At 55.9% G+C, this 27,208-nt stretch overlaps 3 protein-coding genes across 6 annotated transcripts in view; 2 read left to right on the top strand and 1 right to left on the bottom strand.

Annotated features, from left to right (window-relative positions):
* Positions 1-103: 103 nt before the first annotated feature.
* LOC134524368 (parathyroid hormone/parathyroid hormone-related peptide receptor-like) lies at positions 104-9,371 on the bottom strand. Its single transcript, XM_063354350.1, has 13 exons — positions 9,294-9,371; positions 7,253-7,358; positions 6,675-6,785; positions 6,429-6,553; positions 6,135-6,229; positions 5,586-5,772; positions 4,976-5,129; positions 4,727-4,787; positions 4,091-4,157; positions 3,704-3,802; positions 3,252-3,389; positions 3,093-3,134; positions 104-2,852 (listed from the first exon to the last, which is right to left on the bottom strand). The coding sequence occupies exons 1-13, from the start codon at positions 9,369-9,371 to the stop codon at positions 2,490-2,492; spliced, it is 1,626 nt and encodes a 541-aa protein (XP_063210420.1). The 3' UTR covers positions 104-2,489.
* Positions 9,372-11,059: 1,688 nt separating this feature from the next.
* Positions 11,060-20,145, top strand: MYL4 (myosin light chain 4). Its single transcript, XM_063354723.1, has 8 exons — positions 11,060-11,215; positions 13,188-13,298; positions 14,142-14,169; positions 16,685-16,834; positions 17,401-17,574; positions 17,996-18,073; positions 18,762-18,805; positions 19,923-20,145. Exons 2-7 carry the CDS (start codon positions 13,200-13,202, stop codon positions 18,788-18,790), a joined length of 558 nt encoding a protein of 185 aa, XP_063210793.1. The 5' UTR covers positions 11,060-11,215; positions 13,188-13,199; the 3' UTR covers positions 18,791-18,805; positions 19,923-20,145.
* A 3,920-nt stretch (positions 20,146-24,065) lies between these two features.
* Positions 24,066-27,208, top strand: part of CDC27 (cell division cycle 27) — a 33,791-nt gene continuing 30,648 nt past the window's right edge. For all 4 annotated transcript variants that reach the window (XM_063354485.1, XM_063354484.1, XM_063354488.1 and 1 more), the window contains exon 1: positions 24,066-24,398. In XM_063354485.1, the coding sequence (XP_063210555.1) occupies positions 24,372-24,398 (27 nt within the window). In that variant the 5' untranslated portion in view covers positions 24,066-24,371. The remainder of the gene's footprint in view (positions 24,399-27,208) is intronic.

The following is a 27,208-nucleotide window of genomic DNA, read 5'->3' as shown; positions in this document are numbered from 1 at the left end:
CATTTGGATGGAGATTTGACTGACGGGAGATTTGACTGTGTCTCTCTCTTTCACCAGAAGTTGTGGGTCGTAGTTGATAAAAGACTTCCTGTGTGTTTTTCCTCAGTATCTTTCACCCCAAACTGTTTTACAAACCCCATTTTAGCTTCAAAGCCTCCCGGGGAATAGATTTTTCTCCATTTTACGAGTGGGGAGGATACAGCCCGGGACGCGTTGCTCATCCCAGGCTTTCGTGGTTGGCCTGGACAGAGAACTCAATAACGGTCTTGTGATCTGAGTCGCGTCTGTACTGGTTTCAGTTAAGACCCCAACTTGGTTATTTGGGCCCCCTCACTAACTAGCTCTAATCTGTTGGGGGTTTTTTTAAAAAATTAACTCTCACTTGAATTCTTTCATCACGGTCGAGGCAGAAACCTCACGGCACTGGTTTGAGTTCTGCCTGTTTAGTGTTAAGACAAGTATGTTTCAGGGCCGATGTGGCAGGGGTTTAGAAGCTGTTGCATTCCCCTTTGCTTATCCCACTTCAGGTTAATCACTCTGCACAATTAAAGATTTAAGTTTCAAAACAATCTAAAAAATAGCTCCACAGTCTGAACGCACCATCTGTTCCCTCCCTTCCTGGATCTCCGCTCGCAGCCCCTGGGACCTGGCCCCGTGTGTGGCTTATGCTTGGGGTTTCTCCCCTTCTTTTTAACGCATCCCTCTGCTGTTCGATGGGATTATCGAAATTCCTCACCCCTCCCTCAGCTACCGGGAGCCTCTTGAGACTTGAGCGAGTAAATATTGATCACTAACAGAGAGCTATAAATGTCAGTTCACGGGTCCGTGTTAGATACATAAGAGGGTCGATGCCTTCTCCGCAGAACAAGGTAGCAGTGTGAGCAGGCCCCCAGCTCCCCCGAACGAGAACCTCTCTCCTCGCGGTGCAGGCTGCGCTGCTTGCTTCCGAAGAGAGCAGAGCACAGCTCGCAGCTGAGCAAATCGATTACGGGAAGCTCGGGTTGGTTTGTAAAGTGCAACCCTGGGATTCTGCTCCTGCGCATCAGTCGCCTCCTCTGCCTCTCATCCCCCAGGGTGGGGGAAACGCTGCCAGCGCCCAGCTGCGCCTCTTCCACGTCGCGCAGTGCTCGCTGCCGCAGGTGGGAGGTGGTGCAGGTGCACCTGACTCTGCACCATCGTCTAGACCATTTAAAGAATATGAAGCCTGGAGCCCGTCCCTTCCCTGACGCGCCTCCTGGCTGGCTGTCCCTCCGCTGCTTTCTGATCCTGGAGACTCACTTTGTGTCTTAGCTTTTCACTGGAAGATCTGGGAACGCACAAGATTAGTTATATGTTTGCTGTCGCTCTTTATAATAAAATGACTGCCTTGAGGGACTGTGCATCATTAGAGCAGGTAGGAAAAAAAATTCTCCATGCTACTACCAACAAGCTGTTTTAATTCTAACTGGCGTATGTGCCCCCCCTCCCAACAACGCGGCAGTTCTCCCCTCCCCTGTGATCTGGCTGAATTGTCTGGGCTGGGCACCACAAGCTCCTTGGGAATGTCTTTTCCCATCAGGGTGATGATGGGATGCTTTCCCAGGCAGCGCACGTGTAGGCAGGGGGAAGTCAGGGCTGCCGTGTCCCCCAGCACGAGCAGTGGGAGCAGACCCTCGGGGCTGTGAACCCAGCTGCGTTTCCAGCCCTTTGCACCCTCTGCTGCCCCACAGCAACCGGTCGCTGGGTGTGAGTCCATAATGGAGTTTGAGGACAGAAGCAAACCTTACAGACTGTCTTTTTATTCACTTTTTAGCCTGCGAAAAGATCACAGGGCCCAGGCTCTTGCATGCAGTGGCCTGTTCATTTACAGACAGCCGCGACGTAAAGCCTGGGGGACCCAGGAGTTTTGCCGCGTCCTTCCCAGCCCGTAGAGCTCAGCCTCCCTCCCTGAGCCCACTGCATCCCGGTGACTCGTGCTCCCGGTTTGTGGCTCAGCGTTGTGGGGCTTCACGGTATCTGTCAGCTGCAGCAGGATGGAAGTAAGGGCAGGGTGAGCAGCAGAATCGCCCTGTGGGCACTCTCCACTGCCAGCCCCGGGCTGTACGACGCAGGAACTGGTGCTAAACGGGGGAGCAGGATGGGCTGATGGAATCGGCTTTATACAGGCTGGAGCTGGAGTCCCTTTCCAGACTGCCAAGGTAAGACTGAGCCTGGAGGATTGTTTCCTGGTGGTGAGTCAAGCTTTGCATGCACAGACGTCACTTACATCAATCGCTTGCGCGTGGAAGGAGATGAGGTTTCGAACTGGCCGCTCATTTTTAGGCCAGGTGGGTACAAGAAGGAGCGAGAGCACGTGGTCCCTTTGCAGCCTGGCTGTGAGGGAGAGGGAACTGTGGTGTTCCAGCTGCTGTCCCCTAACCCGGCGCTCCGTGCAAGCGTAAAAGGAGCCCAAAGCGGATCTGCATCATTCCAGGCACAGCTGGATGTCCAGATGGGAGACACCATTCACTTCATAGCATCGTCTCCAGCTCTTTGTTTAGGTTGGGGTGACGCTGATTCAGGTCTGTTAAGTCCACCGTGTTTTCCCCACAGACTTTCTGGCTCATCTCCTGGCTCGGACAGGACAAAAAGTGATCGGAGGCGAAGGAGCTGGGGATGTAGCCGGGCAGGCTGGCCCGGGCGGGGAGCAGCAGCCCCCGCTGCTGTGTGCTGCCTGCCCCGCGCCCGGCCAGGCTCATGCTGAAGCTGGTGGTGGCGTGGGAGGCCGGCCCGCCGTAGCAGCAGCTCCCCGCCGTGCCGGTGGCTCGTGCCTTCTGCTTGAAGTCCAGTGCCAGGCTTCTCCGAAAATGGGCTTTCTTAATCTCCGCCTGCACCTGAGGGAGCGAGCGGAGATGGCTGCTGGTGCCCAGAGGCAGCAAAACAGGCATCCCCTTCCCCTCCTTTCCCTGTGGTTTTCACTCCTACTGATTTCTTTTTTTTTTTTTTTCTTTTCCCCTTTCCAAATCCTACCGAGAGGGACGGATCCGAGTGTTCCCTCTGGTTATCCCAGCCTGGGTTAACTTCCCTGACCCCACAGGGGCTGTAACAGGGAGCTGCTCACGCTTCTGACTTACCTCCCCATTGCAAAAGCAGTAGATAAAAGCCACAAAGAAACCCTGCCGAAAGAGAGAGAGGTGGAGTTTGAGTCCTGGGCCGGGATGCTGTACGTGTGCCTCCCTGGATGAGCGTCGCTCGGAGTTCGCAGCAGGGCTGGCAGCCCCGTGCCGACGTACCTGAGAGGAGTTAAAGAGCATCTCGTAATGCATCTGGATCTGCCACAGGACCCCCGAGACTTCGGTGTAGGGCATGGCCATGAACACCACGTAATGGACTCCGAAGAGCGGCATCAGCACCAGCGTGGACTTCAGCAGCTTCCTGCGAGGAGAAACGCTCCGAGCCATTAGCTGGGACCTGCCACCCACCCTGCAGCCCCCCCTGGCAGGCGTTGGCAACCATCCTAGCAAAGAGGGCAACCGCTTCAGCTTCTGCTGGTGCCACAGCTGGTCTGTGCACCGCTATTGCGCCCTGTCCGGCTTGGAGAAGGGAGCAGGCAGAGCCCGAGCTCCTGAGCCCGCTGTTCCAGTCAAACTGAGCTGCCTCTTCGCTCAAGGAGAAGCCATCTCAGCTAAACAGGCAGAAAATGAGGCAAAACGGGCCCGGGACGTGGGTTTGCCACTGCCAGCACTTGCCTGTACTGCTGCCGGGGGTCCAGCTTCCCCGTGTTCGTCTCCCAGAGCTTGGAGGCCAGCACCCGGACGATGTTGAGGAAGAGGAAGAAGTTCACCTGCCGACAGACAGCCGCGGCCGTTTTGTTGCCCGCGGTGCCCTGGGTCTGCCCGAGCGGCCCCCCGGGGTGAGGACGGGCAGCTCGGGGTGAGCTGCAGGCAGGGACGCGGGGGTGATGCTGTGGTCGGAGCGGGGAGGGATGCGCATCCCTCCGCATCTTGTGGGCCCTCCCTGGGTGCCAGGGTGGCTGGGGACCAACCCCAGTGACCACAGGCCAGCAGCTCTGGGTCTCTATCGATCCCCTTTCCCCAAGAGGGATTGGGAGATTCAGCCACGGGATTCTTACCACGATGGCGGCCAAGATGGGGACCTGATAAATCCACTTCATGTTCCCCGCGCTGAGATCCCAGCACCTGAAGAGACCGGCAGAGACACCTTGGAAAAACCTGAACTCACTGGTGAGGAGAATCACCAGCTGGTGGCCCCCTGCGCCCCCAGCCACCCTCACCCCCCCTGGGGGAGAAGTTCATGGAGTTTGTGCAGACCTTGAGCCCAGCAGCAGCCATGGCACGAACATCCGTAACCATCCTGGTGCTGCAGATCGCTTTTAAATTAGCATTAACCTTCCTGAGAGCTCCTTGGCCCTCTAAAACTCTTGCTGTACATCCTGTGGCTTTTCTCATTTTAAAATGCTTAACTTCAGAACGTGCCCTTTAGCATTTATCGTTGCACTGGTTATTGATCAATTTATGGTGTAAACCTGCATCCGGCTTCCTCCCAAATGCAGAACAAAACCGTTGTTGGTCTGGATTACTGGCAATTTTATGAACAAGCCTTGTATGTGTGTTGATGCCTCTTGGGTTTTTTTGAAAATTTTAATATTTAAAAGTTCTGGTGCCCACAGATTTGATTTTTTTTGCTAAGCATTTGCAATCAGTCTTTCCCTGCCCGAAGGACTGTCAGAGAAGGTGGACCTACGTACTGCGTATCCGCCAGGGAGGCCCTGACGCTGGCCCAGACGGACACAAACACAGCGGGGAGACCTGGAGGAGCAGGAACCAGAGTGAGAACCATGGATGAAGCGCCACGTTTGCAGAGCGCGCCAGTTGCTGGCAGCTCGTCTGCGTCCCACTGCCCTTATCTGGGCACTCGGTGCTGCTCAACCATGGCTGATGCCACAGCTCCTAGCTGGTCTCAGCAGCCACAGCATTGGGTTGGGGTCCGTACTTACCCCAGCCGATGATGATGAGGACCCACAGGTAGTTCTTGTTGGAGAGGAAGGCCATGAAGATCAGGCTGTGCAGGTAGAGACCTTCCACCAGGATCCAGTAGTGGTTGGTGGCCAGAAAATAGAGGAAAAGAGTCACCACCACCTTGCAGCCAACCTGAGAGAGAGGTCGGAGGGGTGCTCGTGTCAGGCTGTCCCCTGAAAGCAAAACCTGGTGGCTTTTGCTCTCTGGCCAGCAAAACCTAGGCTGTGCCCCATGCATGGTTCGTGTTCCTCCTCTTGTGGGGAGATACATCTCCCCTGGGATATTCCAGCATCAGCCGTAGGGCAGGAGCTGTAGGTGTTTCCCATAGGAGAGGTATTTCCCAGAGCAGGGCACCCTGAGCTCAGACAGGCTGCGAGACCCATGTCCTCCGTGGGTCTGATCTCTACCGTGGGACCAGGACAGGGAGAAGCGGGCCAGAGCTAGAGGTGGCCCTTCATCCCTCCCCAGCTGCATCGCTCCGGAGCCGCACAGCCCCCATCTGGGAGGGTCCCAAGTGCATCCCCTTGCGCCAGGGCTCCTAAATCCCCTTTGCCCTGATCCTGCCCCCGGTGTCAGCGCGCCACTTGCCAGGTGGCTCCGTTGTCCCAGCGAGGGACCCATTTCTGCCTTGAAGTCGTCCTCTCGCATCTTCTCCGTCTCACTGGCCAGTGTCCCCGAGTAGAGCACCATGTCCTTCACGAAGATGCTGACCGCCCGGCAGATGAAGGAGGTGAAGAGGTGGACGTGGATGTAGTTGCGTGTGCAGTGCAGGCGCCTACGGAGAAGAGGTATGACAAGAACCCAGCCCCCACCGCCCAAGAAGCTCATGGCACGTGGGGTCAGGCAACGGGGGGGTCCCAGAGAAGGTGGGTTCCAGGGTGTCAGCCCTCCCTGGCACAGAAGTCAGATCTGGGGGCAAGTGGGGTGACAACCCCTTCAAGAGCAGGGTGGAGCGTTTGGGGAGCTGGTCATGCTGGCGGTGTCTGGGGGCTTTGGGAAATGGTCTGATGTTTGTGCTGGGGTTCGGGGCCGGTTCCCGTTCCCTCAGGGGCTGCTCCCCCTCGGGGGGTCGTGTGTGCAGGCGGTGGGGAGAAGGCGGTTCTCCCCCACGGGGATGGGAGTTCAGCTCCTCCTTACTTGAAGTACGAGAGGATGCAGACGGCGACGACGAGGGAGGCCAGGGAGATGGAGTAGCCGATGGTGTACATCAGGTGCAGGCGGTCAAACACCTCCTGGAAGAGAAGGGCTGTGCTCCATGACCCCTCTGCAGCCCCGGCCCCCTCCTCTGCCCCCAGCCTCTGGGGAGGGGCAGGGCTTGTTTGGGGAGCGGAGCGGGAAGAGCCCCCTGCTCCGGGCAATTCCCCCGGCCTTTGCTGCTTCCCTGCTCCCCATCCCGACCCCTTTCCCAGCACCTCCCATGAGCAAGGTCACCTTCTCGTGGCTCCGGCTCTCGGAGGAGAAGAGCAGAGCGCATTCGGTGTAATTGGCCCAGGTCTTGTTGATGCTGAGAGCCATGGCCCAGGTCCCGTAGGCGCTGCAGTACCTGTAGGCGTGACCTGGGAACGGCGACGGGCGCCGTGACAGCGGCAGGACCCGCGGGGAGTCCGAACACGTCCCTGTTCGGTGAAGGATTATCACCAAGGGGAGGTCACTCCCTGCGCAGGCGCAAGCGCTCACCTTTGTGGTTGAAGTCGTAGATGTAGTCGGGGCAGGGCACCGACACCTCCTGGCTGGGGGAGCCCTTTGGCCAGCAGATGATCCCGTCCCACTCTGGAAGGCAGCTGGTGTCTGGCCAAGGAGCAAAGACACATCTCACTTTGGCTCCGAATGGGGTCACGTCATAACCTCCGGCGTCCCCAAGCCTGCGTGGGACCAGGGCGAGGAAAACGCGCTGCCACACCATCACCCCTGGGCTGCAGAGCAGGGGGAGCCAAGGGGGGCCGGGGAGCGGGACGCGTCCCATCACATCCCACCTCCTCCTGGGGGGGGCTGTGGCCCATCCACGTGCTCTCCTTCGCAGCGCACACAGGGCAGCCAGCGCTGGCTACTCAGGGTGATGATTTAATTAGCACCTAATTGCACCCAGAGCAGAGACGGTGCCAGGAGCTGCACAAACCCACACCAGCACCCTGTGGCCCCCAGGAACCGCGCATCTCCCTGGCCCCATCTCACTCCCATCGGAGGGGACGGTGTTTCCCGGAAGGCAGCCAGCTCCACCGGGGCTGCCTGACCCAGGCGCCGAGGCGGGACGCTACCTTTGATCTTCTCCAGTTGGGCTTTTATGTCTCTCTGGCATTTCTCCTTAGCTTCCACCAGGAGATAGATCTGCTCTTCTTTTGTGAGAACATCATCGGGGTCGACCTGCCCAAGACAAAACCGAAGTGACGGCCGCTGTCTCTGCGTGGCTTGGCTTGGGCCGGGGGCGTCAGACGGCAGCTCGGCTCAGGTCTCCTCACAATTAACCCTCCCTGGGAGAGCTTGACCCACCCTGGTAATCTCCATGTCCCCAGAGAGCTGCCACCACCTGTTGGGTGACATGAGCCACCTGTGGCTGGGATCTGGGACCCAGGAGCTGGGAGCGGAGCTGCTCCTTCCCAGCAGCACCCAAAGGTGGTTGATGAGACACCCACAAACGCTTCCCAGCTCGGGGCAGGACCGGCGGCACTTCTGCTGCCACAAACCACCCCGTCGCCCCTGCCACCAACCCCTGAATCCAACCGGCTAATCAACACCAAGTCCAAAATCACAAGGGGCTCAAGGGCCGTTGAGGGATCGCCGTCTCCAGCCGTGGAAACGCTTTGCTGAACCCCACAGCCTGGAGGTCTCGCTCAGAGCATCAAACAGGACCAGCCTCGGGGCAAGAAACAAGAGTCAAAGCCCGTGCAAGAGACAGGCAGGGAAGGCAGGAGCACGCATGGAAAATGGATGTGCTGGTAGGAAAAGCTAACGGAGCAGGCACGGCGTGGCCGGGCTCTCCCAGCCCTCCCCAGGCGAGGTGGGTTTGTGTGACTTCGGGTAGATCCAAACGATACTGGGAAGAGAAAAGCGCTGCCACCCTTCCTGCTTGTGTTTTTCCCTCCTGCAAGGCTGAGGCTGACCACGAGCCCCCTTCCGCCCTGGCCGTGCTCCATTGAGAAATGCGTCTACTTTCATGTTTCTGGGCTAGAAATCAGGGCCGTGTCAGGCTTCTGCCCCGGGTCCTCCTCACCCACCCCACCAGCAGTGCGGGACGTCCCTGTTGCCCACGACAAGCCCTTCAGAGCCGGCTCTGGCAGCCCCTGGCTCCAGTGACTGGCGGGGGCTCAGCGCCGTGCGATGCAGACGGGGGCAGCCTGCGGCTCCCGGCCGTGCTGCACGGGCAAAGGTCTTTTGGGAAGTTTTGGACTGAGATGCTGAGTTTGGAGCCGGGATGGAGGGGGTTTCAGCCTGGAGAAGAGAAGGCTCCAGGGAGACCTTGGAGCCCCTTCCAGTCCTTCAAGGGGCTCCAGGAAAGCTGGGGAGGGACTCTGGATCAGGGAGGGGAGCCGTGGGACAAGGGAGAAGGGTTTGAAACTGGAAGAGGGGAGATTTAGATGAGATATTGGGGAGAAACTCTTTGCTGTGAGGGCGGTGAGCCCCTGGCCCAGGTTGCCCAGAGAAGCTGTGGCTGCCCCATCCCTGGAGGGGTTCAAGGCCAGGTTGGACGGGGCTTGGAGCAACCTGGGCTGGTGGGAGGTGTCCCTGCCCAGGGCAGGATTTTGGCACTGGGTGGGCTTTAAGGTCCCTTCTAACCCGAACCATTCTGTGATTCTATGGTGAAACAGCTTTGGAAGTGAAAAGGAGCCGGGATGCAGCGGTTTCCCGTTGACTCCCAGACTGCCCACAGGCGAGCCGGGCCAAATCCTGCCCCAGAGAGGGGACCCTGAGCTCCCGTTCATGCCCTTCCCAAAATCAGCCATGGGGGTGGGTGGGCAGAGGGTTGTGGGGGTCCCGTCTCTGCCCTCGCTGCCTCCCTCCAGCCTCGCCTGTGCTGACTGTAAATGGCCCCACTCCTCCTGTTCCCCCGACGCCTCCGAGGCAGCGAACCCTGCCCTGGATGCGTCTAAGAAATGGAAAAACCATCACATTGCGGTGTCTCCATGGCTGATGGAAAGCTTTTAGCGGGAGGGAGAGGCTCTTTGCTCCTGCCTGGCATCTCTGCGGAGCGGGACGTGCAGCCGGGGGGCACACAGTCCCCGACGGGAGCGGGTCGCACAATTAGCAATATTTAAAGCCAGGAGAGGGACCGGAGGAGCCCGTGGGGCCACGCAGACTTACCAGAGCCCACGTGGAGCTCAGGAGGCAGCAGCAGAGGAGAACCGCGGTGATGCCTCCCACGGGGACAGATGCCTCCATGGTCCCACCACGCCGCTGGGACGGGGACCTCAGGGATGGGGAGCTGGAGAAAGCAAAGCCTTCACCTGGGGATGGCTGAATTGCTGCCGGCCCGGGGTCGCAGGTGATGGAGAGGGCTGGAGCCTTCGGCAGGACAGGGCATCTTCTGGGAGCACCTTCCCGGCCGCGGTCCCCGTCGAGGCGAGGTGACGGCAGGGACACAGCCCGTCCCTGGGTGCTCAGGGCTGGGGGAGCACCCCAAGGGGAGTCCCCTCTCCTGGCAGCGCTACAGGGAGCCGCTCGCAGGCGTACCAGGCAGGGGGGTTTCTCCCCCCACCGTGCTCGCTGCTATCCGGTCTCAGCGTCTCGCCTGCTTTAAGCAGCTCCCGGGAGCGTGTGCAAACAATTCCCATTCGGATGGGGACGGCAGAGGTTTATTGGCTTAGCCCTAGGTGCTAAAATCCTCTTCGTTCAAGGCAGATTCCTCTTCTCTTTTCAGAAACTTCTCTCACTGCCTGGTGGCTCATTTGTCAGCTGTCAGAGCATCCCCCCCGCTGCCCCCGCGCTGCTCGGTCCCCACAGCCCCGGGCTGCTCCCAAGGAGCCGAAAAGGAACGAAGGACGGTGGGGAAAATCCCAGCGAGGTGGCTGGAGGCAGAGGGTGCAAGCACGTGAGCGTCACCTCGGCACTGATGCTCCCGAGATGGGATGGCTTTCAGGCAGACGCCAGTTTAACCCTTTTCCTTCTCTCGGGAGGATCTTGGGGAGATGTGCCGGGATCGGCCCCGCTCGGACAAGCAGCGCCCCACTTTGTGCGCTTGTTTGCCAAGGGACCTGACTGCGCAACGGCGTTCAGCCCTCTGCGGAGGGACGCTGGTGGCAGCGAAATCAGCGCTGCTCCGGCCCAGGGGGGAGGCAGGACAGACGGACAGGCCTGGCACCAGGCAGTTCCCACCCTGATGGGTGCCCCACGCAGCCCCTGAATGCCACGAGCCGAAGCGGCAGGGCTGGTGGGTCACAGCGGGTCCCACTGTCCCCATCGGAGCGGTCCCTTGTCACCCGCACCCCCTCGGGGAGACCCCAGGGCTGTCCCCTGCGTTTCGGGATCATGCGGATGCCCGGCTTGCTCCCAGCGCCCCGCCAGCTTGAACACCTTGTGTCCCCCGAGCATCCCCCTGGGGAAACGGGGCACAAAGCGAGGAGTCCGGGTTGTCATCAGCGGGATGAGGCTGAAATTCCCAAGCCCAGTGACAAACCCTGGGAACAGCAGGATCCCAACCCGGGGCCTCACCCCTGGCCCGTGTAACCCATGGCCGGGCGCAGCTATTGCTGCCTCCATGGGGGCAAAATCCCGCGCAGGGCAGAGCCCCCGCAGCCTCCCTCAGGATTTTCCTGGCAGGGTGGCTCATCCCGCTCCCAACCACCCGCCCCTGGGGCTGCTCGGTCAGACTTTTGCTCAGGTCCTGCGGCGAGGGAAGGCACATCAGCCGGCTGAGAGAGCAAAGCAAATCCGAATGACAGCGCTCCGGAGGTGCTGCTGCTCCCTCTGATTAAATCAGGCAGGAAAACAAGCCTCCCGGTTGCTTCCCCTGCCACGGCAATCAGCTGGAAATCAAGGAGGGATTAGGAGCATCTTTGGCAGCTGCCCGTCTCCCCGGCCCAATTTAGCCACCACCCCGGACCATGGCGTGGGTGCCGACACCAGCCTGGCGACATCGGCTCCGCAGCTCCCGCGCATGCTCAGCAGGATGCTGCATGGGCAGGAGACAGGAGCAGCAGTTAAATTGCAGGACTAATGTCTTCTGAAGGCTCTTCTGGGTACCGATTTCCGACCCAGAAGCTGCCAGGGATGAGGACGGAGTTGAGGTGAGGTTATTTTGGAGTCGGATGGATGTGTGGATGGATGGATGGATGGGTGGATGGATGGATGCTGGCTGAGGGGGAGGCAGCAACGCTCAGGGGCAATTTGATTCCCACTGCAGGCGAAATCTGACCCGCGCTCTGAGTTTGCAGTTAGCAAAACATGTTGTGGTTTTTTTGTTGGTTTGTTTTTTGTTTTTTGGTTTTTTTTTTGCTAAATTACTTGCTATATTATAGAGAGATCTGGAAAGCAATCATTGCAAATGACGCCCACCCAGCCCCATCATCCTGCCCCCTCAGCTCCCCGAATCCACGCTAGCAAGCGCCAGATGACGGCAGACGGCAAATTTCCCAGCAGTTTGCGGCTACTGCCTCCCCCCAAAGACCCCCGTAACCCGGCTGGCGATGGCTCAGCCTCCGGCTTGAGCAGCGTTTTGGCAGGGAAGAGGTCGGGGGGGTTCTGGGCACTGGGCTGAGCTGGTGACACCCCCTGTCCCCATCACCCCTAGCCCTGCAGCAGCTCCGGAAGAGCAGGATTAGACCTACCCGGCCATGCCAAGCCTGAGCCGCTGCAATACAACACGACCTGAACCAGCCTGACTCAACCACCCGAAAATACAAATACAGCTGCATTTTCTACATCTATGTATACAGCAAATTTAAATATACACGTATAGAATGAGTGTATATATGTGCAAGTATAACGGCTCAGACTCCAGCCAGCACCAGGATCTCGCAGCTCTCGCAACGGGACTGAGCATCCCACAGGATCCTGTTCCACCCAGCGGCTTGAAACCGTCCCTGCAGCCCAATTTAAGCAAGCGCCGGCCGGAGGCCGTGCAGCATCTCCACAGCAGAGAAGATGCTCTCATCTACTGTAATTAATTTTTCCCCATTTATTTCTGCTACCAAAATACCAGCTCTTGAGACTTCACTGCAAACTAGGGATGGGTTTTCCTCCTCCCATGATCTGTTGCGATCTGGTTATCTTTAAGTTGATGGTTTAGGATGTCGCGGCGTAACTCTTGAGCCCCGTTTGCTGGGATGCTGAGCCTCGATGACTACTTCTGCCTCTCCGATTACTTCTTTCTGCTTCTACCCCTTCCGCGGGTCTCCAAGCAGTTGGGAGAGGAGGGTGAGAGCAGGAGCGTCTCCCACCGGAGCCTGCCCAGTGCCTGGAGAGGAGCTGAAAGGAGACCCGATCGCCCGCTCTGCCCTGCGGGTTTTGGGGATGTACAGGACCGTGAAAGATCCTGGGCTGAGGAATGAAATGCCCGGCCTTAACCATCATTTGCATTACCCTCATCGGCCATCCTGACGAAGGTTACATGGTCCCTTGCCCGCAGCGTGGCCACGCAGCTCCTCCGAGGTCCTGCTGGAGCCTTTTCCAGTGAGCACAAGCTCAGGCCTGGGGAGAGACTGGGGCAAACCAGACCCTGAGCACGAGCCGGGGGGACGGTTCAGAGAGGACTGAGCTCCTTTGAAGCAGCACTTCATGAATCCCGGTCTTAAAAACGGCTCTGCAGCTTCCCCCCTGGCAGGCCTACCTAAAAACAGACGTGCTTTTCCCGTGGCTACGGCAGAGGGTTTATCAGCCGTTGTGTTGCTATTTCCTTGCCAGGCACCCGGGGCCGTTCGCGTTTAGGTTTTCAGTGATCATTTAGCGAGCGGCCCCCGTGCAGCCCACCCGGTGCAGGTGCCGGGGGGGGAAAGACATCCCCCCTTTTGCGGCTGGCGGGGGGGGCAGCTGGTGGCTTTGCTGCGCTGGGAGCTGATGACAATGGGCAATTGTCAAGTTGGGGCCCCTCTCGTTTGAGTTTTCTTCCTTTTATAGTAAGTAGCAGTTGCTCCAGCAGCTGGCCTGCCCCTCCGGGGTGAGGACAGGGCTCCGTATATAAGGGAAGGAGCAGACTTTGCCTTTCATCCCCCCGTTCGGTTGCTTCGCTGCGCGGCAGGACTCATCCCTCCACCTTTGCAGAGACCCAGCGTGATGCCGCTCAAGAAACCCGACCCGAAGAAGGAAACAGCCAAACCGGCTCCAGCCCCGGAGCCTCCCAGAGAGCCTGCCTTCGACCCCAAGAGCGTGAAGGTGAGTGAGGAACGAAGACGTCACCGTCTTTCTTCGTGCCTGTCATCGGCCAGGCACGGGCCACGCAACGCGCCACGCGAACGGCATTAGCCAGGCTGAGCGCCAGGGTTGGGAGGGGAAAATGAGCAGATTGCTCTGATGCTGCGGGCTGGGAGCGATGCTCTCTGCGCTGGGAGGAAGATTCAATCTTCCCCCTTCCAGCCCTGTGCGGCTCTCGCCCAAGGAAACTGCTTCGTACTCACACCGGGACGCTGCTGCCCGGAGCTCCGGCTGCGGAGTCGAATGCCCCACAGCTCCTGGCTGAGACACCGCGAGGGGCCCCAGCAGCATTAAAAAGCTTTTCTGCCACCCACTGTCTCCATCCCAAAGTATTCTGCCACCTGCATTGCCTCCTCCACGTGAGAACATCTTTCATCCAAGTCTCTGCAACGGGAGATCACTTTTCCTGTGATTTCCCAGGATATAGTCACATTTTTAAGCCAGAGCTGTGGCAGGAGAGTTATTAAGAGCAGGCTCAGCACGGAGGCTGTTCAATCACTTGAACTAGGGATCAAGCCTTGAAATAACATCCTTTCCACCCAAAATAGCCCTGACCATGGTCCGAGCATCCCCAATGCCTGCCCACCCTCTGCCAGCAGTGCTTTCCATAGGGATCTTGGCTCCGCAGGGAAGGCGGGAGTACTCCCGGGCACAGCATGCCTCGGACATGGCTCGGATACGGCCCCGTGCCCCGCGCAGGCTGCGGAGCCTGGGGAGGGAGAGGGTCAAAGGCAGGGGAGAGCCCCTTCATTCCCCGGTGGTAACGCAGCCCTCACGCCCGGCTCTGTCCTCTTCTCCCCACAGATCGAATTCACCGCAGAGCAGATCGAAGGTAAGCGCAGATTCACCTTCTCCCAGAGATGGCATTAGAAACGGGGAAGTCCTTTTTCCAGGTAGTTTTTTTGCAGCAGACATGAAAGCCGAGGCTCCACACATCAAATCCTCTCCGGGTACCCCATTCCCCCCAACACACTGCTCATCCTCCAGGATGGGCTCCTGAGGTTTCCTAGCAGGTAGAAGGGATGTATGAAATCAGAAAGTCATGTCCCCGACATCAGGCCAGTAAGGAGATGGGGAAGAGCACTGGTGGGAAGGGAGGAGGCAGGAGACGGAGATGGGAGCGATGCCGGAGGGCAGCGGGAGCCAGCACACGGATGTAGCTGGGGCTGCAGCACCAGGCTGTCGGGAGCAAGGAATGGATCCTGGCTCCTTGCTCTGTGCTGAGGATGCCCCAGTCGAAGAGGATAATCCCCGGTTCAGAGCCTGGCAGGGAAAAGGTATTTTTCCATTCATGGTGAGAGATGCAGCCTGGTTCAAAGGTGGATTTGTGTGTGAGGAGCAGCCTCTGGCGATGCAGGGACAGCCCCATGCCGAGGGGCTGAGCTGGGATTGGGATATCTTATCTCTCCACAGGCAGTTTTAATGCCTCTGTACAGGCTAGGGAAGGGACAAGATCTGTGGGCAGATCCTGGTGGGAATACTGGGAGGAGGAGACCCAGTATCCTGCAGGCTTGGCCCCCAAACCAGCTTTTGAAAGGAGAAAAGAGAGCCTGTGGGAATGTGAACAAGTTAAAACGCGCAGATGTTTGAGTTTAACCTTCAGCAATGTCCCAGAGCATGTGACATGCTCCCACGGCTCCAGGTAGTCAGGAGTGGACATCGCCAAGCACCCTCGTAGCGGTGCCTCTTGACCCAGGGACTCGCAGGCGGTGATGTCCCTCCCTGGACACCCCCAGAGCCAGATGGAGGGACCTCACTGCAAAGACGGAACCACTGTGAGGTCAAGCAGGATAACAGCAGCACCCCGAGGTGCTGGCGGGGATCGTGGACAGGACTACAGGGACATGGCATGGACATCGTGGGGACGGGTCCAGGGGACGGTGAGGCTCAGCAAAAGATATAAAGATGCCAAGTAGAAAACAGAGCAAACCCAAAGCCCTGGGCAAGGATTCCCACCAAACCCAAGGCAACGCCTACCAAACCAGGACATCTCCATCTCCTCATGGAGACTGCGATCATCTCATCCCACCCAACAGCAGGAGGAGCAGCAGCTCCACTTTGAGTGAACTATTGTTGGACATCATGAAGAAGATGGAGCAGAACCTGGAATTCAGTAGTGCCATGGACAAGATACTCACAGCTCTGAGAGTTCAGGTGGAGAGGCTGGAAACGCTGATTACCCGCTTGGGCTAGTCAATTGCTCAGGTGGACTCGCTGGCCTGGAGGCAGCAGGGTGAAATCCAGAAGTTTGTGGAGCATCTGCTGCAGGAAAACCACCATCCTGCTGCCTGCGTGGAGCAGCTGGAGAGGCAGGCACTGGCCTCGGGGTCCTTGCCTGCAGAGGAAGAGGGTAAGGACTTGGGGGGGATCCTGGAGGACTGGTTTCCCACGTTTTGCACCCCAGCGCCAGTGAGGAGCCTGTTGTAGTGGAGAAGATTGAAAAGGGTTGAAAAGACAGGCAGAGACCAGGCTCCGAGCAGTGCAGGTGCGTGGTTGTCTGCGTAGAATCGTAGAATTAGAGGATCATAGAATCGTCTTGGTTGGAAGGGGCCTTTAAGATCATCGAGTCCAATCATTGACCTAACACTGCCGAAACCCCCACTAACCCATGCATGTAGCCAACACTGGTGTTAAAGAGAGAGCCCAGCAGCAGGTCAGGCAGCTGAAAAGCATCACACACAGAAGGAAAGCAATCCTTAATGGTTCCTAATGTAGGTCCCCTTCCTCCGGGTAAAATGTCACACTCCATGGCACAATAATTTATGGGACTGAACTTGGAAATTAATCTCCTGTGTCCTTCCACGCAGGGCTGGCATGATATGTGGTCTGCAAGGCTGGGGTGGACATGGTCACCCTTCCCTGAACACAAGCAACGCCGTGCTGTGTCTGCCTGGCTGGGGCTGGGGGGACACCAGCAGAGCGGACAGGGTGTTGCAGGCGTCATGGGGGTGCAGCAGGACAGTCATGGGGTCCCCAGGAGGCCCTAGTCGAAAAACAGACGAGCAAAGGGGATGTTTTGCAGCAGAGACAGCAGCCTGCACCTGCAGCTAGTGCTGCCAGCACAAGGTGGTGCACGAATCCCAGCAGGATTTGTCCCGCCAGCTCCCCGCGGGTGGCAAAACCTGCTCGAGAAGCTGAGAGACTCGTTGAAGGAGTCTGGCAAGCTTCGGTGGCTCCTTGCTCAAGCTAGCGCAGGGCTGCCTGCCCTGGGCAGCAGCCATGGGTGCAGAGGGCATTCATCAGGCACATCTTCATCCCTTCCCTGCCTGCCAGGCAGGACTTGCTCCCGGCGGGGTGGGAAATGGGGCCAGCATGGCAGAGGACATCCGAGCTCTTCTTCCCTGCAGAGTTCAAAGAAGCCTTCAGCCTGTTTGACCGGACGCCCACGGGAGCCATGCAGATCACCTACACGCAGTGCGGGGACGTCCTACGGGCGCTCGGTCACAACCCCACCAACGCGGAGGTCCTGAAGGTGCTGGGAAAGCCCAAACCAGAAGGTGACAGCAAACTGGGGCAGCGGGGACAGGGTGGGACAAGTAATCCCTGTGCTCGCTGGCAGCAAGTGAAGGATTACGTCCCCTCCCTGTAGGAACAGCCCTGCAAGACTAAGGATTTGAGAAGGAAATGACGCAGAGAGGCTTCATTCCTGCAAAATTCCTTCACTCCCCCTCCCTGTGCCACGGCTGACGTAAGGGATAGGCTGTCCTCAGCTGGGGATGGTGGCAGCTGATGCTTAGCAGACCATATCCTGAGCTGGTGCAAATTGGTGTAACCTGAGCAGTCCCAGTGCAGCCTCATTGCTCCGGTGACAAAGGACCGACCTGCTCGTTTTAAATTTTGGCTGATATCAGCAGTCTGTGTGCAGTCCCCAGATGTTAATGCTTCATTCCTCACATGGACCTTCCCATCTCAAGTATAATATACTAGTAGTCCCATCACCTTGTGGGGTTCTCCCCTGTACTTAGACGGAAATGAGAGCAGGGAGGTTAAGCAGGAGGTCCTCAGAGGGGGACTTCAGCCCAGTGAAGTTAATCTCTGACCCCGTCTTCTCCTCCCCTTCCAGAAATGAACACAAAGATGCTGGACTTCGAGACCTTCCTCCCCATCCTGCAGCACTTCACCCGCAACAAGGAGCAGGGCACCTTCGAGGACTTTGTGGAAGGGCTGCGCGTCTTCGACAAGGAGGGCAACGGCATGGTGATGGGGGCCGAGCTGCGCCACGTGCTGGTCACGCTGGGTATGGGCTGGCCCTGGGCAGGGGAGAAGGACACAGACCACCCCTAAGCTCTTCCTGGGCAAATGACCTGGGTTAGTTTGCTGGTCTCACGCGTTGGAGAGAGCCTTTTTATTCTGCTGCTTGTAGGTTTTAGTAGGAGTGAACGGCTCCTGAACGCGTGGCCTTTTCCGTCTTATGCCACACCTTCATGCGTGATCTAGGTGAGGTGGAGGGTCTGCAAAATCCTCAATTATCAGACAACTGCTGCAGCTTGGTCCTCTGTCCACAATCTCCCACCAGCGTTCCCCAGTTTGTAATGGCACACAACTCCTTTTCAATCCCTTTTTCCTTCCTCTGATGGCTTTGGCTCTCTGCAAAAAGGACAGTAGGGTCCTGGCATGCTGAGAACCCTTCCCCTCACCTCTCCATCCTCCTCCTCCAGGGGAGAAGATGACGGAAAGCGAGGTGGAGCAGCTCATGGCAGGTCAAGAAGATGCCAATGGCTGTATCAACTATGAAGGTAGGAGCAAGAGATGCCCATCAGGGCCATCTCAGACACGGTTGTCTTGTCTTAGGGTGCAAAATGTGTCCTCTGCAAGGACGTTAGTGATTACTGATAGGGAGGTGGGGATCAGCCTCCAAAGCTTCTCCGAGGAGAGTGGCAAGACATGGCAGCTGGGGTGGGAACAAGGCGGTTGTGCCAGTGATTTCCAGTAAAAGCAGAAGACAGCATGTTTCCAAGGGTTTCAGGACTGTTTTATCCCCAGTTTTCGCACTGCTTTGTTGTAAGCTATCAAAAATAAAAAAAGCCAGCATCTTTCACAGCAGAGGCTAATTGGGAACATTTGGAGACCCAGACCGTTCACGGCTCCAAGAGGGCCAAAATCTGGCATAAGAGGTGGTTAAACCTGGGAACCCCTAAAATTGGGGAGTATTGAGGAAAAGAAGGTACCCATTTCCCTTGGCCTCAGAAAATGGGATAGCGGTACCGTCTTATCTCCAAGAGGGGTTTGGTATCACTAAACTGGTTTGGAATGGCAGGCATAAGGTGGGAACAGAAGGGGAAATCTCAGTCCTGGCAGAGCATGTCCTCTTCATCCTTGGGGTGCCGCGGGCTGGGGGTACCCCCCGCTGCCCCTCTGCCCACCCCACCACAGCTCACAGCATCCCTTGACCTCTCTTGCTCTCATTTCTCATTTCCTCCTCAGCTTTTGTCAAGCACATCATGTCTGGCTGAAAGAAGAAACTTCAGGTGAGTTTATCAATCAGGGTCTCCTGCTGCTTACTCCGAAATCGGAAATCCTGCAGGTAACAGCCAGGGGCAGAGGAACCAAACCCCTGCAGCAGACTAATGCCACAAGAGTAATCCCAGCTCTGAAAGCACAAAAAGCTGCATTCATGATAACGGACCTCACTTGTAACTCATGCCATTCAAAATTTTCGGGACAGCATCAGCCCCGTGACTGTCAGTCGTGATCTGGTTAATTGTGGCGATTCTCTGCTCAGAAAAAAAAAAAAAAAGAGGTTGGTGTGGTTTATGACGGTACATTTTCTAACCCACCAGGAGCTCAGGTGGTCATCAAACAGCAGCCAGTGGGAATACATAATTAAAAACCCGCAGCAGTGAATGACTCGATGCTAAGAAAACACGAAGTACATAGCGAGGAAATTTCTGACCTAAGTAATACCAACATTCCCATTAACATTAGAAAGAATATGGAAAATGTACCATTGATGCTTGCTAAGCTTTTTGTGTTTCTCCAAGTCTGTCTGAGGAAAACAGACAAAGAGGTTTCTTTTAGGGTGAAACATCCCCCTGAAATCTATTCAATTTAAAAGAAAATCCAAACTACTAAGAGCTGGCTTCAGTCTCCCCTGCCAGTTTCTTATGGCTTCGTTATCTCACTTACTTTCCTTAAACATATTTCTTCTCCTCAGCTGTGTGAAAGGCAGCAGGGGGAAAAAAAAAATAAAAAAAAAAAAAGAAGAAAAAAATATGACCTTCAGATTCTGCTAAATACACAAATTAAACATTTTAAAATCTCTTTCTTTCCCCCCCTCTATAAATCTCTTTAAACATCAGAAGGTTAAAACAGAGACAGATGGAAATCTGAACTTTGAGTGTTCAGCATCCTTTTATCTTTTTTTTAATCCATTTCTCTCCGGTTCCTGTTCATCGGCTCAGCAATATAGGTGGTTAGGTGGCAAACGCTGCCAGGGAGATTTAATTCTACACAAAACGATTTGCATGAAACACTGGCTTTTTAATGGTGTAGAATTATGGCTATTGACATTTTGGGTTCATCTGAGAAGGCGCATTCTCGTCTCAAAGGTTCATTGCGTTAAGCCCTCTCATGCTTCTCTCCCAGGCTCTCGGAAGTGTTTGAACCCACCTGAGCACCACGAACAGCAAGATTCCTCCATCCACGTCCCTTCCTCCTTGGATGTCACACATCTGCGGAGATGTTTCACCTGAGCCACCATGGAGAGTTGGCCTCGGTATACAGTGAGAGATCTCCCACTTGGTTTTAAACCTTAAGTTATTCTTTTCAGGTTTTTCCTGTGACATTTGGCTCATTAAATTTCATTCCTTCCTCCCTTAAATGGTATCTCCGTCTTGGCTTTGGACTACTCAGTGAAGCAATAGATGGAGGAGACGCCCTGGTCTCCACCAGCTATCAGAGATAGCAGGATGTTCCCACAGAGAGGGGAGAAAAGGCAGGTTTTATGACCGTGAGGTTTTAGACGTGAGGGAGGAGTTCGAACTTGGGGGTGAGGGTCTTTGTTCGTCACCCCACCCTCGGCGTGGGGCCAGGAGCTGGGCTGCAGTCTGGCCACGTCTTGCCGATGGAGGTAGGTAGGCCTGGAGCAAAGCGAGCATGAGGGACAGGTTGCATCAAACAGTCCCCCTGTTCTCGGGAGGTTCTCCACCTCCTCTCTGCCCTAAGCCCAGCTCTTTTTCAGACCTGTAGCCCATCCACCCTACAACCAGGCTGCCCCACGAGCATTCCCTCCAGGTGCAGGCTGAACTCCACTGTGGAGCAAAGAGGGACCTGCTTAGCCCTGCCATTGTCCCTGTCATAGGAGAGACCGGCAAGCACCTCTCCTTCACCAACGCGCTGCCTGGCCCAGCCAGAAAAGGCCAGAGGCCCTTTAAAAAACCAGAAACATCAGAGAAAACATTAAAAACATGATTTTTTTCTACGTCATTGACAGGTCCAAAAGTCTAGTTTCAAAGGTGGGTTTCCAACAAGTCGAATCCTGATGAATCAGCAAGAGGGAAGGAAAAAGGGGAAGTGACGGGTATTTCTGGGCCAGGTCCCACCTCCACCCTCATGGCACGGGACGGCGGGTCCCCGGGGTGCGGGTAGTGTCCTGCCTGGGATGAAGCCCAGCCAGGACAGGGCTCCCTGGATGGTTCCTCTCCAGGCAGACCGTGTGTTTGCAGCCAGAAGCTGTCTGGGGGCTGTGTGACCCAAGCCGGTGTCTCTCTCCCTCTTCCTACCTGCAAAAACATCACCATAGCATCATTAGAAGTGGTGAATAATTCATGACAGATAACACAGCCCTCCCATCAGCAGAACACCTGGGAGCAGAAAACACTTTGCTTTGCTTTGTTCCTTATTCCAACGTTCTCACTCTGTGACTTTGACTAGAAATTGAAGGCGTTTTGCTCTGATGTGGTTGACTTCAGCTGCCACTTGCTCATTTCTGTGCAGCGACTGAGTAACAGCTGCTTTCAATTCCCACTGCTTGATTCAAATGCTCATAAAAAGCAACATAAGCTGTTTATAGATGCAAGATTAGATTTTAGCTTCTGTCTGTGGTGTTTCGACAGCTCCCATTAGGGAGAATCTGGGCATCTCGCATCTTTAATGCACTATCTGTGCTTTAACCTGTTAAAGGACTGCGGTGGCAGGGTGAGCAAGGACGCTGCTTGCTGCACACTCGCTCCGGGGTCACGTTTGCCCTTGCCACCACGGTGGCATTGACTCCTGCAGAGGAACGTGCTGCTGCAGAGAGCAACGGAGCAGAGGAGAGGCGGGGGACCTGCCCGATCTTGCAGAGGAAATCCATAGCAGAGACTGGAGGCCCTGCTAGCTGTGATATTCCTGCCCTGGCAAGCCAAGAGGCTGCACTCTCGCTCCTACATGCAGAGTACAAACCCTGCATTAGAGCCTCCAGCTTCTGCGCAGACAGGACTGACACTGTAAATTAAAACCAAAGAGACTCCTGCAAAGAGACAGGCAGAAAGAGAGCAGTGGAAAATGACAGAGAGAACTAGAGAAAAACGTGAGGGCTGGAAATCCAGCCTTTGAAGCACCCTCGGGGTAACAGCCAGCCAGGCTTTGCTTTGGGGACCTGTTCTGTCTCTTTAGGATAAGGCAGAGCTGATTTGTAGCAAAGCAGGTTGGAATGATGCACTTGAACAGGCACAGGCTGTGCCTCTATATAGCTATATACCTCTATATCTCTATAGCTATATACCTCTACATGTGCCTTCATGTCCTGCCTCCTCCTCTGGAAAAGCTGAGGATCCCGAGGAGCAAGTGGGTTTAGTCCCATGGATATTTATAAAATCATCTGTGGACACCAGCGAGTGATCCCCCACACGGATCTGCACTTAAGGACTGGAGGAATCTCCATAAATCGAGATGTCCCAAGACAATAGTCAACAGTGTCCTTTTATAGTTCAGGCACTTTACTTGGAGTCCGGGGGACTCTGAGGAGAGGTAAAAATAACCCCCCCACACTCCAAGGAGAGCCGATGGCTGTGTCTCCTCAGGCTGTGATAAGACAGAGAGACTCATACCAAAGATGGTCTGGATGTCAGGAGAGTTAGTGCTGTGTCCTGTCAAATGGAAGAGACAGACGGAGCCAGCTTTCATCCTAAGGAGTTATCAGCTGCGCACGGCAGGGCAGTGAGATGGGGATGGGGCTGATGAGTACGGGCTGCGCTCCCTCGGACCCCCGGACCCACGTACGCACACGTCGCCATCATCACTGTCAGCGTGAGGGTAAAGGCCTCTAGGGAAGGCAGACACTCCACTGCGTCATGTCGTTTGTACCTTTCGTGTTCGGCAAAATGACTCGGGTCGACTCGATAGCGAGCCAGGGGGAAAGCACTGCTCCATGACCCACTTTTTGTCTCAGGTCAGGGACTGAAAAAGGCTTTGCCTTTCCGTGCCAACCTGCTCACACCCTGAAAGCAAACACCTGCAGATTTACTGGAGCGATAACAAACTTGTAAAAAACGCTTTTCAGAAATGCAGAGAAAGACGCGTAGAGTGGGGAAGCAGGCAGGCCAAGCACGCAACTTTTCAACGTAACCCCCACGCACGCAGCTTTTCTTCTCGGGTAAAGATGCAGCCCCCTGCTCCCCCCTGCGCTCTGCAGCACACCAGGCAGTGCCAGGATCCGTCCGCCAGGCAGTTGAGTGCAAGTGCAAAAGGTATCGGAAGGAGCAAGCGAGAGCAGAGAGTCCATGTGCGTAGGTGTGCGCGTGTGTGCTGGGGGTGGCGTTACGCAGTAGTTGTATTACAGGAAGCCCGCGGAGGGGTTTGGAAAAGGACAGCCTCTGCTAGTTGCAGATGGCTACTAATAGGTCAGTGTTTTTAATAAATGGAATTTTAGTTGTGCATCTTTATTCCATCCCTTTGGATAGGGAAGAGAGCTCTCTCTGTGCCAGGAGATAGAATCATAGAATTGTCTGCGTTGGAAGGGACCTTTAAAATCATCGAGTCCAACCATTAACCTACCACTGCCAATGTCAGTGAGATGTCAGATAAACCGGCACCTGCAGATTCAAGCTGTAATTGTCAAATAAGCCCCCTTGTCCCAGTACCCCAATCTGCCCAATTTAGTCCTGGCCATCCTGGGGAGAGCTGGCAGCACATGACCCCAGGACACCCCTGCCACTGCAGGGGGCAAGACCTGCGCCGTGCTGTCCCCCTACACGGGGTGCAGAGAGGAGCGAACCCCCAGCCAAAGCCAAGCACTGGGGCCTGGGCCAACACCGCCCACAGCAGGCCTCCCCTTACGGTGGGAGACGGCAGGCCAGCACTGCGAGGGGTCCTGGCGGTTCCTGACAGGCTCCCGTAGCCAGGATACCCCAGAACCCCGGTTTTTGGGTACAAAGTGCAAGTTTCTAACTTGCATGGGTGCAAAGGCGCTTTCAGGGAGGAGCCTCAGGCCCCGCTGGGGGTTTCACCTCAGCCCCCTCACGCCGGGCGCCAGCGCTGACGGCCGCCCGCCCCGCTGTGAGGGGCAGAACCCCCCAGCTCCGTATTCTCCCCCTCAGCCGGCCCGTGTTCGCTGCCGTGCCGGCGATCACGGGCACCGAGCAGAGGCCGGGGAGGCGGCACGGCCGAGGGGGCCGCGGCCCCCCAGGGCCCGCTCCTTCCCTCCGGCCGCCTCGCTCGGCTATCTCCGGCCGCGCTCGGCCGTATCCGTCAGCGCTCGGCTATCTCCGGCCGCGCTCGGCGCTTCCGCCTGGCTGATGACGGGAGGGGTTTCCCAGCTGTTTTCCGTCAGCACTCGGCTCTTTCCGCCTGGGGCTTCGGGTATTTCCGGCAGGCAATTCGGGTGTTTTCGCCGCCAGCTTCGGGCGGACTCGGCGCTTGGCCGGCCTCGTTCCTTCCCTCCCCGCCGCCTGCCCCGGTAACGGTCGCTGGGAGTTTAAATGAGCAGGGGCCGGGTCGGGCCGCGCCGCCGCCGGGACACGCACTGAGGCGGGGCCGGGGCCGCCCCGCTCCGGGCTCGGCGAGGAGGAGGAGGAGGAGGAGGCGGCGGAGAAGGAGGAGGCCGGGGAGAGCAGGATGACGGTGCTACAGGAACCCGTCCAGGTACCGACCCCTGGGCGGCTCGGGCTAGGGCTCGCCGCCGCGCTCAGGCCCCAAGGCCCGGCCTGGCCTGGCGGGGGGAGCCGGACCCGCCGCGCTGCCCGCTCCCCGGGGAGGCCTCCCCGCCGCCGGGCCCTCTCCTGCGGCGGGGGGCCCCGCTCCGCTCGGGCCGCTCCCGGGGCGGGGGGGGCTGCGGGCGCTGGGCGACCCCTCCGCCGGTGGGAGCGGGCCCGGCCGCTCTCCGCCGCCCTCCCGGCTGGGAGCCCGTGGGGCTGCCGGCCTTCCTCTCCCCTTCCTGCGTCCCTTCCTCATCCCCGGCGCCGCTGGGACGAGCTGCCGTCGCCCTTTCGGGCCCCCGCCCGGGGGCAGCCGGCCTCCCCGCTGAAGGGGTCGGGCTCCGGTGGCCCCGCAGCTGGGTCGGCTTCCAGAAAAGGCCCTTTCGGCTTCCCCCGTAGATCCCCTGGGAGACCTGTTGATACCTCTCTCTCTTTCTCTCTCTCTCTCTCTCTCCGTCTCGCTTACCTTTCTGCATTTGCTGCTGTTTCATTTTTGAAATGCTCACGGCGTGCTCGGCTCTGTACGTGTCGTGCAAATGAAGGATGTTCCTTCTTCCCTAGGACTTGGTATCTTCAGGTTGATGGGAGACCTAGGAGAGAAAATCATGTAAATCTTGTTTTTAATACCGTATTTTAGTCTCACTGCAATTACCCCGGCGTTCCTGCTCTTGTTCTTAGTCTTCCCATCCAAAAGGCACAATTCACAGAATTAAGAGTTGCTTCTTTCCACCTTTCCAGTATGCCCATTACACTAACTATTCTGTAATCTTCTGTTAATCAGTCTTCTTATTCATGTTCCCATTCTTTATTTGATTTTTATCGTTTTAACAGGATGTGTGGGGGGGTCCTAGTTATGTTAGGAACCTCTGACTCTTAAGTGTCTTGGTAGTATGAGACTGTGTTCTATAACAGAAATAGTGAAAATTCTTGCTTTTGGCTCTCCTCTTTCCTTTTACTGAAAAGGTGAGAGGGGAAGAACAACTTCTCCTGTGGAAGACCACCCTGCTGACTGGACCCTGTCTGTGCAAGATGGTGAGAGTGATGGCACTCTTGTAGGGGTTTGTGTCCTTGATGCCACCATTCTGTTCATCCACTCTGAGAGCAAGGGTCAATGTGGTGCTGGAAATGCTTTCAGCCACCTGATCCCTCTTCTGCAATGGTCGTACTTATGCCATTGCCGTTACCCTTGGAGCTTGACTGGTGTTTTGCACCAGCTGGGTATTCTAGGAAAACATAGGATTACAATAGAAAAGGAAGCAAAAATGCACTGCAGAGTGAATGACAGGAAACAATATTTAATAGTTCCGGTACTGTGCTAATTAGACTAACCAAGTGGAAAATATTTGCTATTCTGAGAGTTCCCGGATAGAAATGTGCAGTCTTGTTTTCATTTTTCAGAAGGGTAAAAGACCTCTCTAATGTCATTCTCTATTCTTCAGCTCTTATCAGCTTGGATGTTCTGATGCTATGTTAAATATATCTATTTAGATTCTGCCCACTTTCAAATGCCAAATAATTCCTTTATCAGTGGTTCTACTGCTGTTAGCTTTGCTGCTCTTTCTTGCTTACAGCAACAGTGGTAAGTGCAGGATTAGTTATTTGTTGTGGCCTTGGTCGTATTGTTGCTTTTAATGGTAAGGAGGCCAGCAGAGCATCATCCTAAACAAGGTCAAGGTTTGAGTTCTGCCTGGATCTGCTGTTGGAGCTGTGCTCCTCTCTGGGCCGTGGCTGTCAGCAGCGCTGTAGAGATCGGCCCGCTGTACTAGGGGACTCTTCCAAACCAGCTCACGCTCGCTTTCTCACTACTGTGATGTGTCCACTGAGCGGTCTCCACTTTGCGGTACGCATCTGGGCGAAGTCAGTTGCATTTCTGAATTCCCGTTTTAGCTGGAGACCGTGCACTTAGCTCTGTTTTTCTGATTATTTTTTTTGTTAATTATATGATTGGAAAAATTGACGCTACTTCTCACTTTTGTCATTGCAGAGATTTTTCCTGTCTGTTTGTCTGTTCTCTCCCAGCCTTTCGGATGTCTACAGGGCTTAGCATTCCAGGAAAAAACTGTCATCTTTACAGTTGTGATATGCAAAGCATAATAGAGAAATAGCGGAATCTGTGTGTGCCTGTTGCCTTATAAATGTCAGGTTTTAATTACATGACATGAATGGCCTAAAAGGCATCCTGTTCACTGGTTGGATTTTTACTAACTTTTTTAATCCCTTAAGATGAAGAAAAGTGCCAGCATTTACAGAGACAACAGACCTCTACTGTGCTTCCTGATGTGGTAAATTTAAAACTCCTCACCTCAAACATAAAGCCTCGTATCCCGTGAGCTGAGAAACAGACTGGATGCCTTCCAGATATTTCTGAAAAACATCTTGGAAACAAAATGAACATTTTCTTTGGAATTTAGCTGTTCAAGGTGATCATCTGCCGTGACCCACTTGAGTGGTGTTTGAACTCCAAGCTGAAAACATGCGGTGCCAGTGTCTGCTTATTTAACGTGCAGAATTTGCGTAACTAATAAACGCAGCACAGCTTATCACGGAAAACTCTCCTCCCCTCTGTCCACCCTGAAGAAGTCTTAAATCATGATAGAAACTGCTTAGCATGTCAGTAGGCTATACAGCTTTGAAAATAATTTCCAAGGCTATATAACTGTCAGAAGAGAACACCTGTCTCTTAAGAGCTCTTTGGCTTAGATGCGAAGTGACACTTGGACAATGCACAGGATTTTCTGGATAAAAGATGGACCTGTC

This window comes from Chroicocephalus ridibundus, chromosome 17 (genome assembly GCF_963924245.1).
Source record: "Chroicocephalus ridibundus chromosome 17, bChrRid1.1, whole genome shotgun sequence".
NCBI classification, from domain to species: domain Eukaryota; kingdom Metazoa; phylum Chordata; class Aves; order Charadriiformes; family Laridae; genus Chroicocephalus; species Chroicocephalus ridibundus.
This window is presented reverse-complemented; position numbering and strand designations above follow the sequence as displayed.

Bases quoted from the DNA above. Each gene is read 5' to 3' on its own strand.
- LOC134524368 (XM_063354350.1), bottom strand. From the start codon at position 9,371: ATGGAGGCATCTGTCCCCGTGGGAGGCATCACCGCGGTTCTCCTCTGC. The intron at 5,130-5,585 runs GCAAGTGGCGCG...CCTCTCTCTCAG, and splicing joins TGGGACAACGGAGCCACCTG to GTTGGCTGCAAGGTGGTGGT. The intron at 2,853-3,092 runs GTAAGTCAGAAG...TCGCTCCCTCAG, and splicing joins ACTGCTTTTGCAATGGGGAG to GTGCAGGCGGAGATTAAGAA.
- MYL4 (XM_063354723.1), top strand. From the start codon at position 13,200: ATGCCGCTCAAGAAACCCGACCCGAAGAAGGAAACAGCCAAACCGGCT. The intron at 13,299-14,141 runs GTGAGTGAGGAA...TTCTCCCCACAG, and splicing joins TCGACCCCAAGAGCGTGAAG to ATCGAATTCACCGCAGAGCA. The intron at 17,575-17,995 runs GTATGGGCTGGC...CTCCTCCTCCAG, and splicing joins CCACGTGCTGGTCACGCTGG to GGGAGAAGATGACGGAAAGC.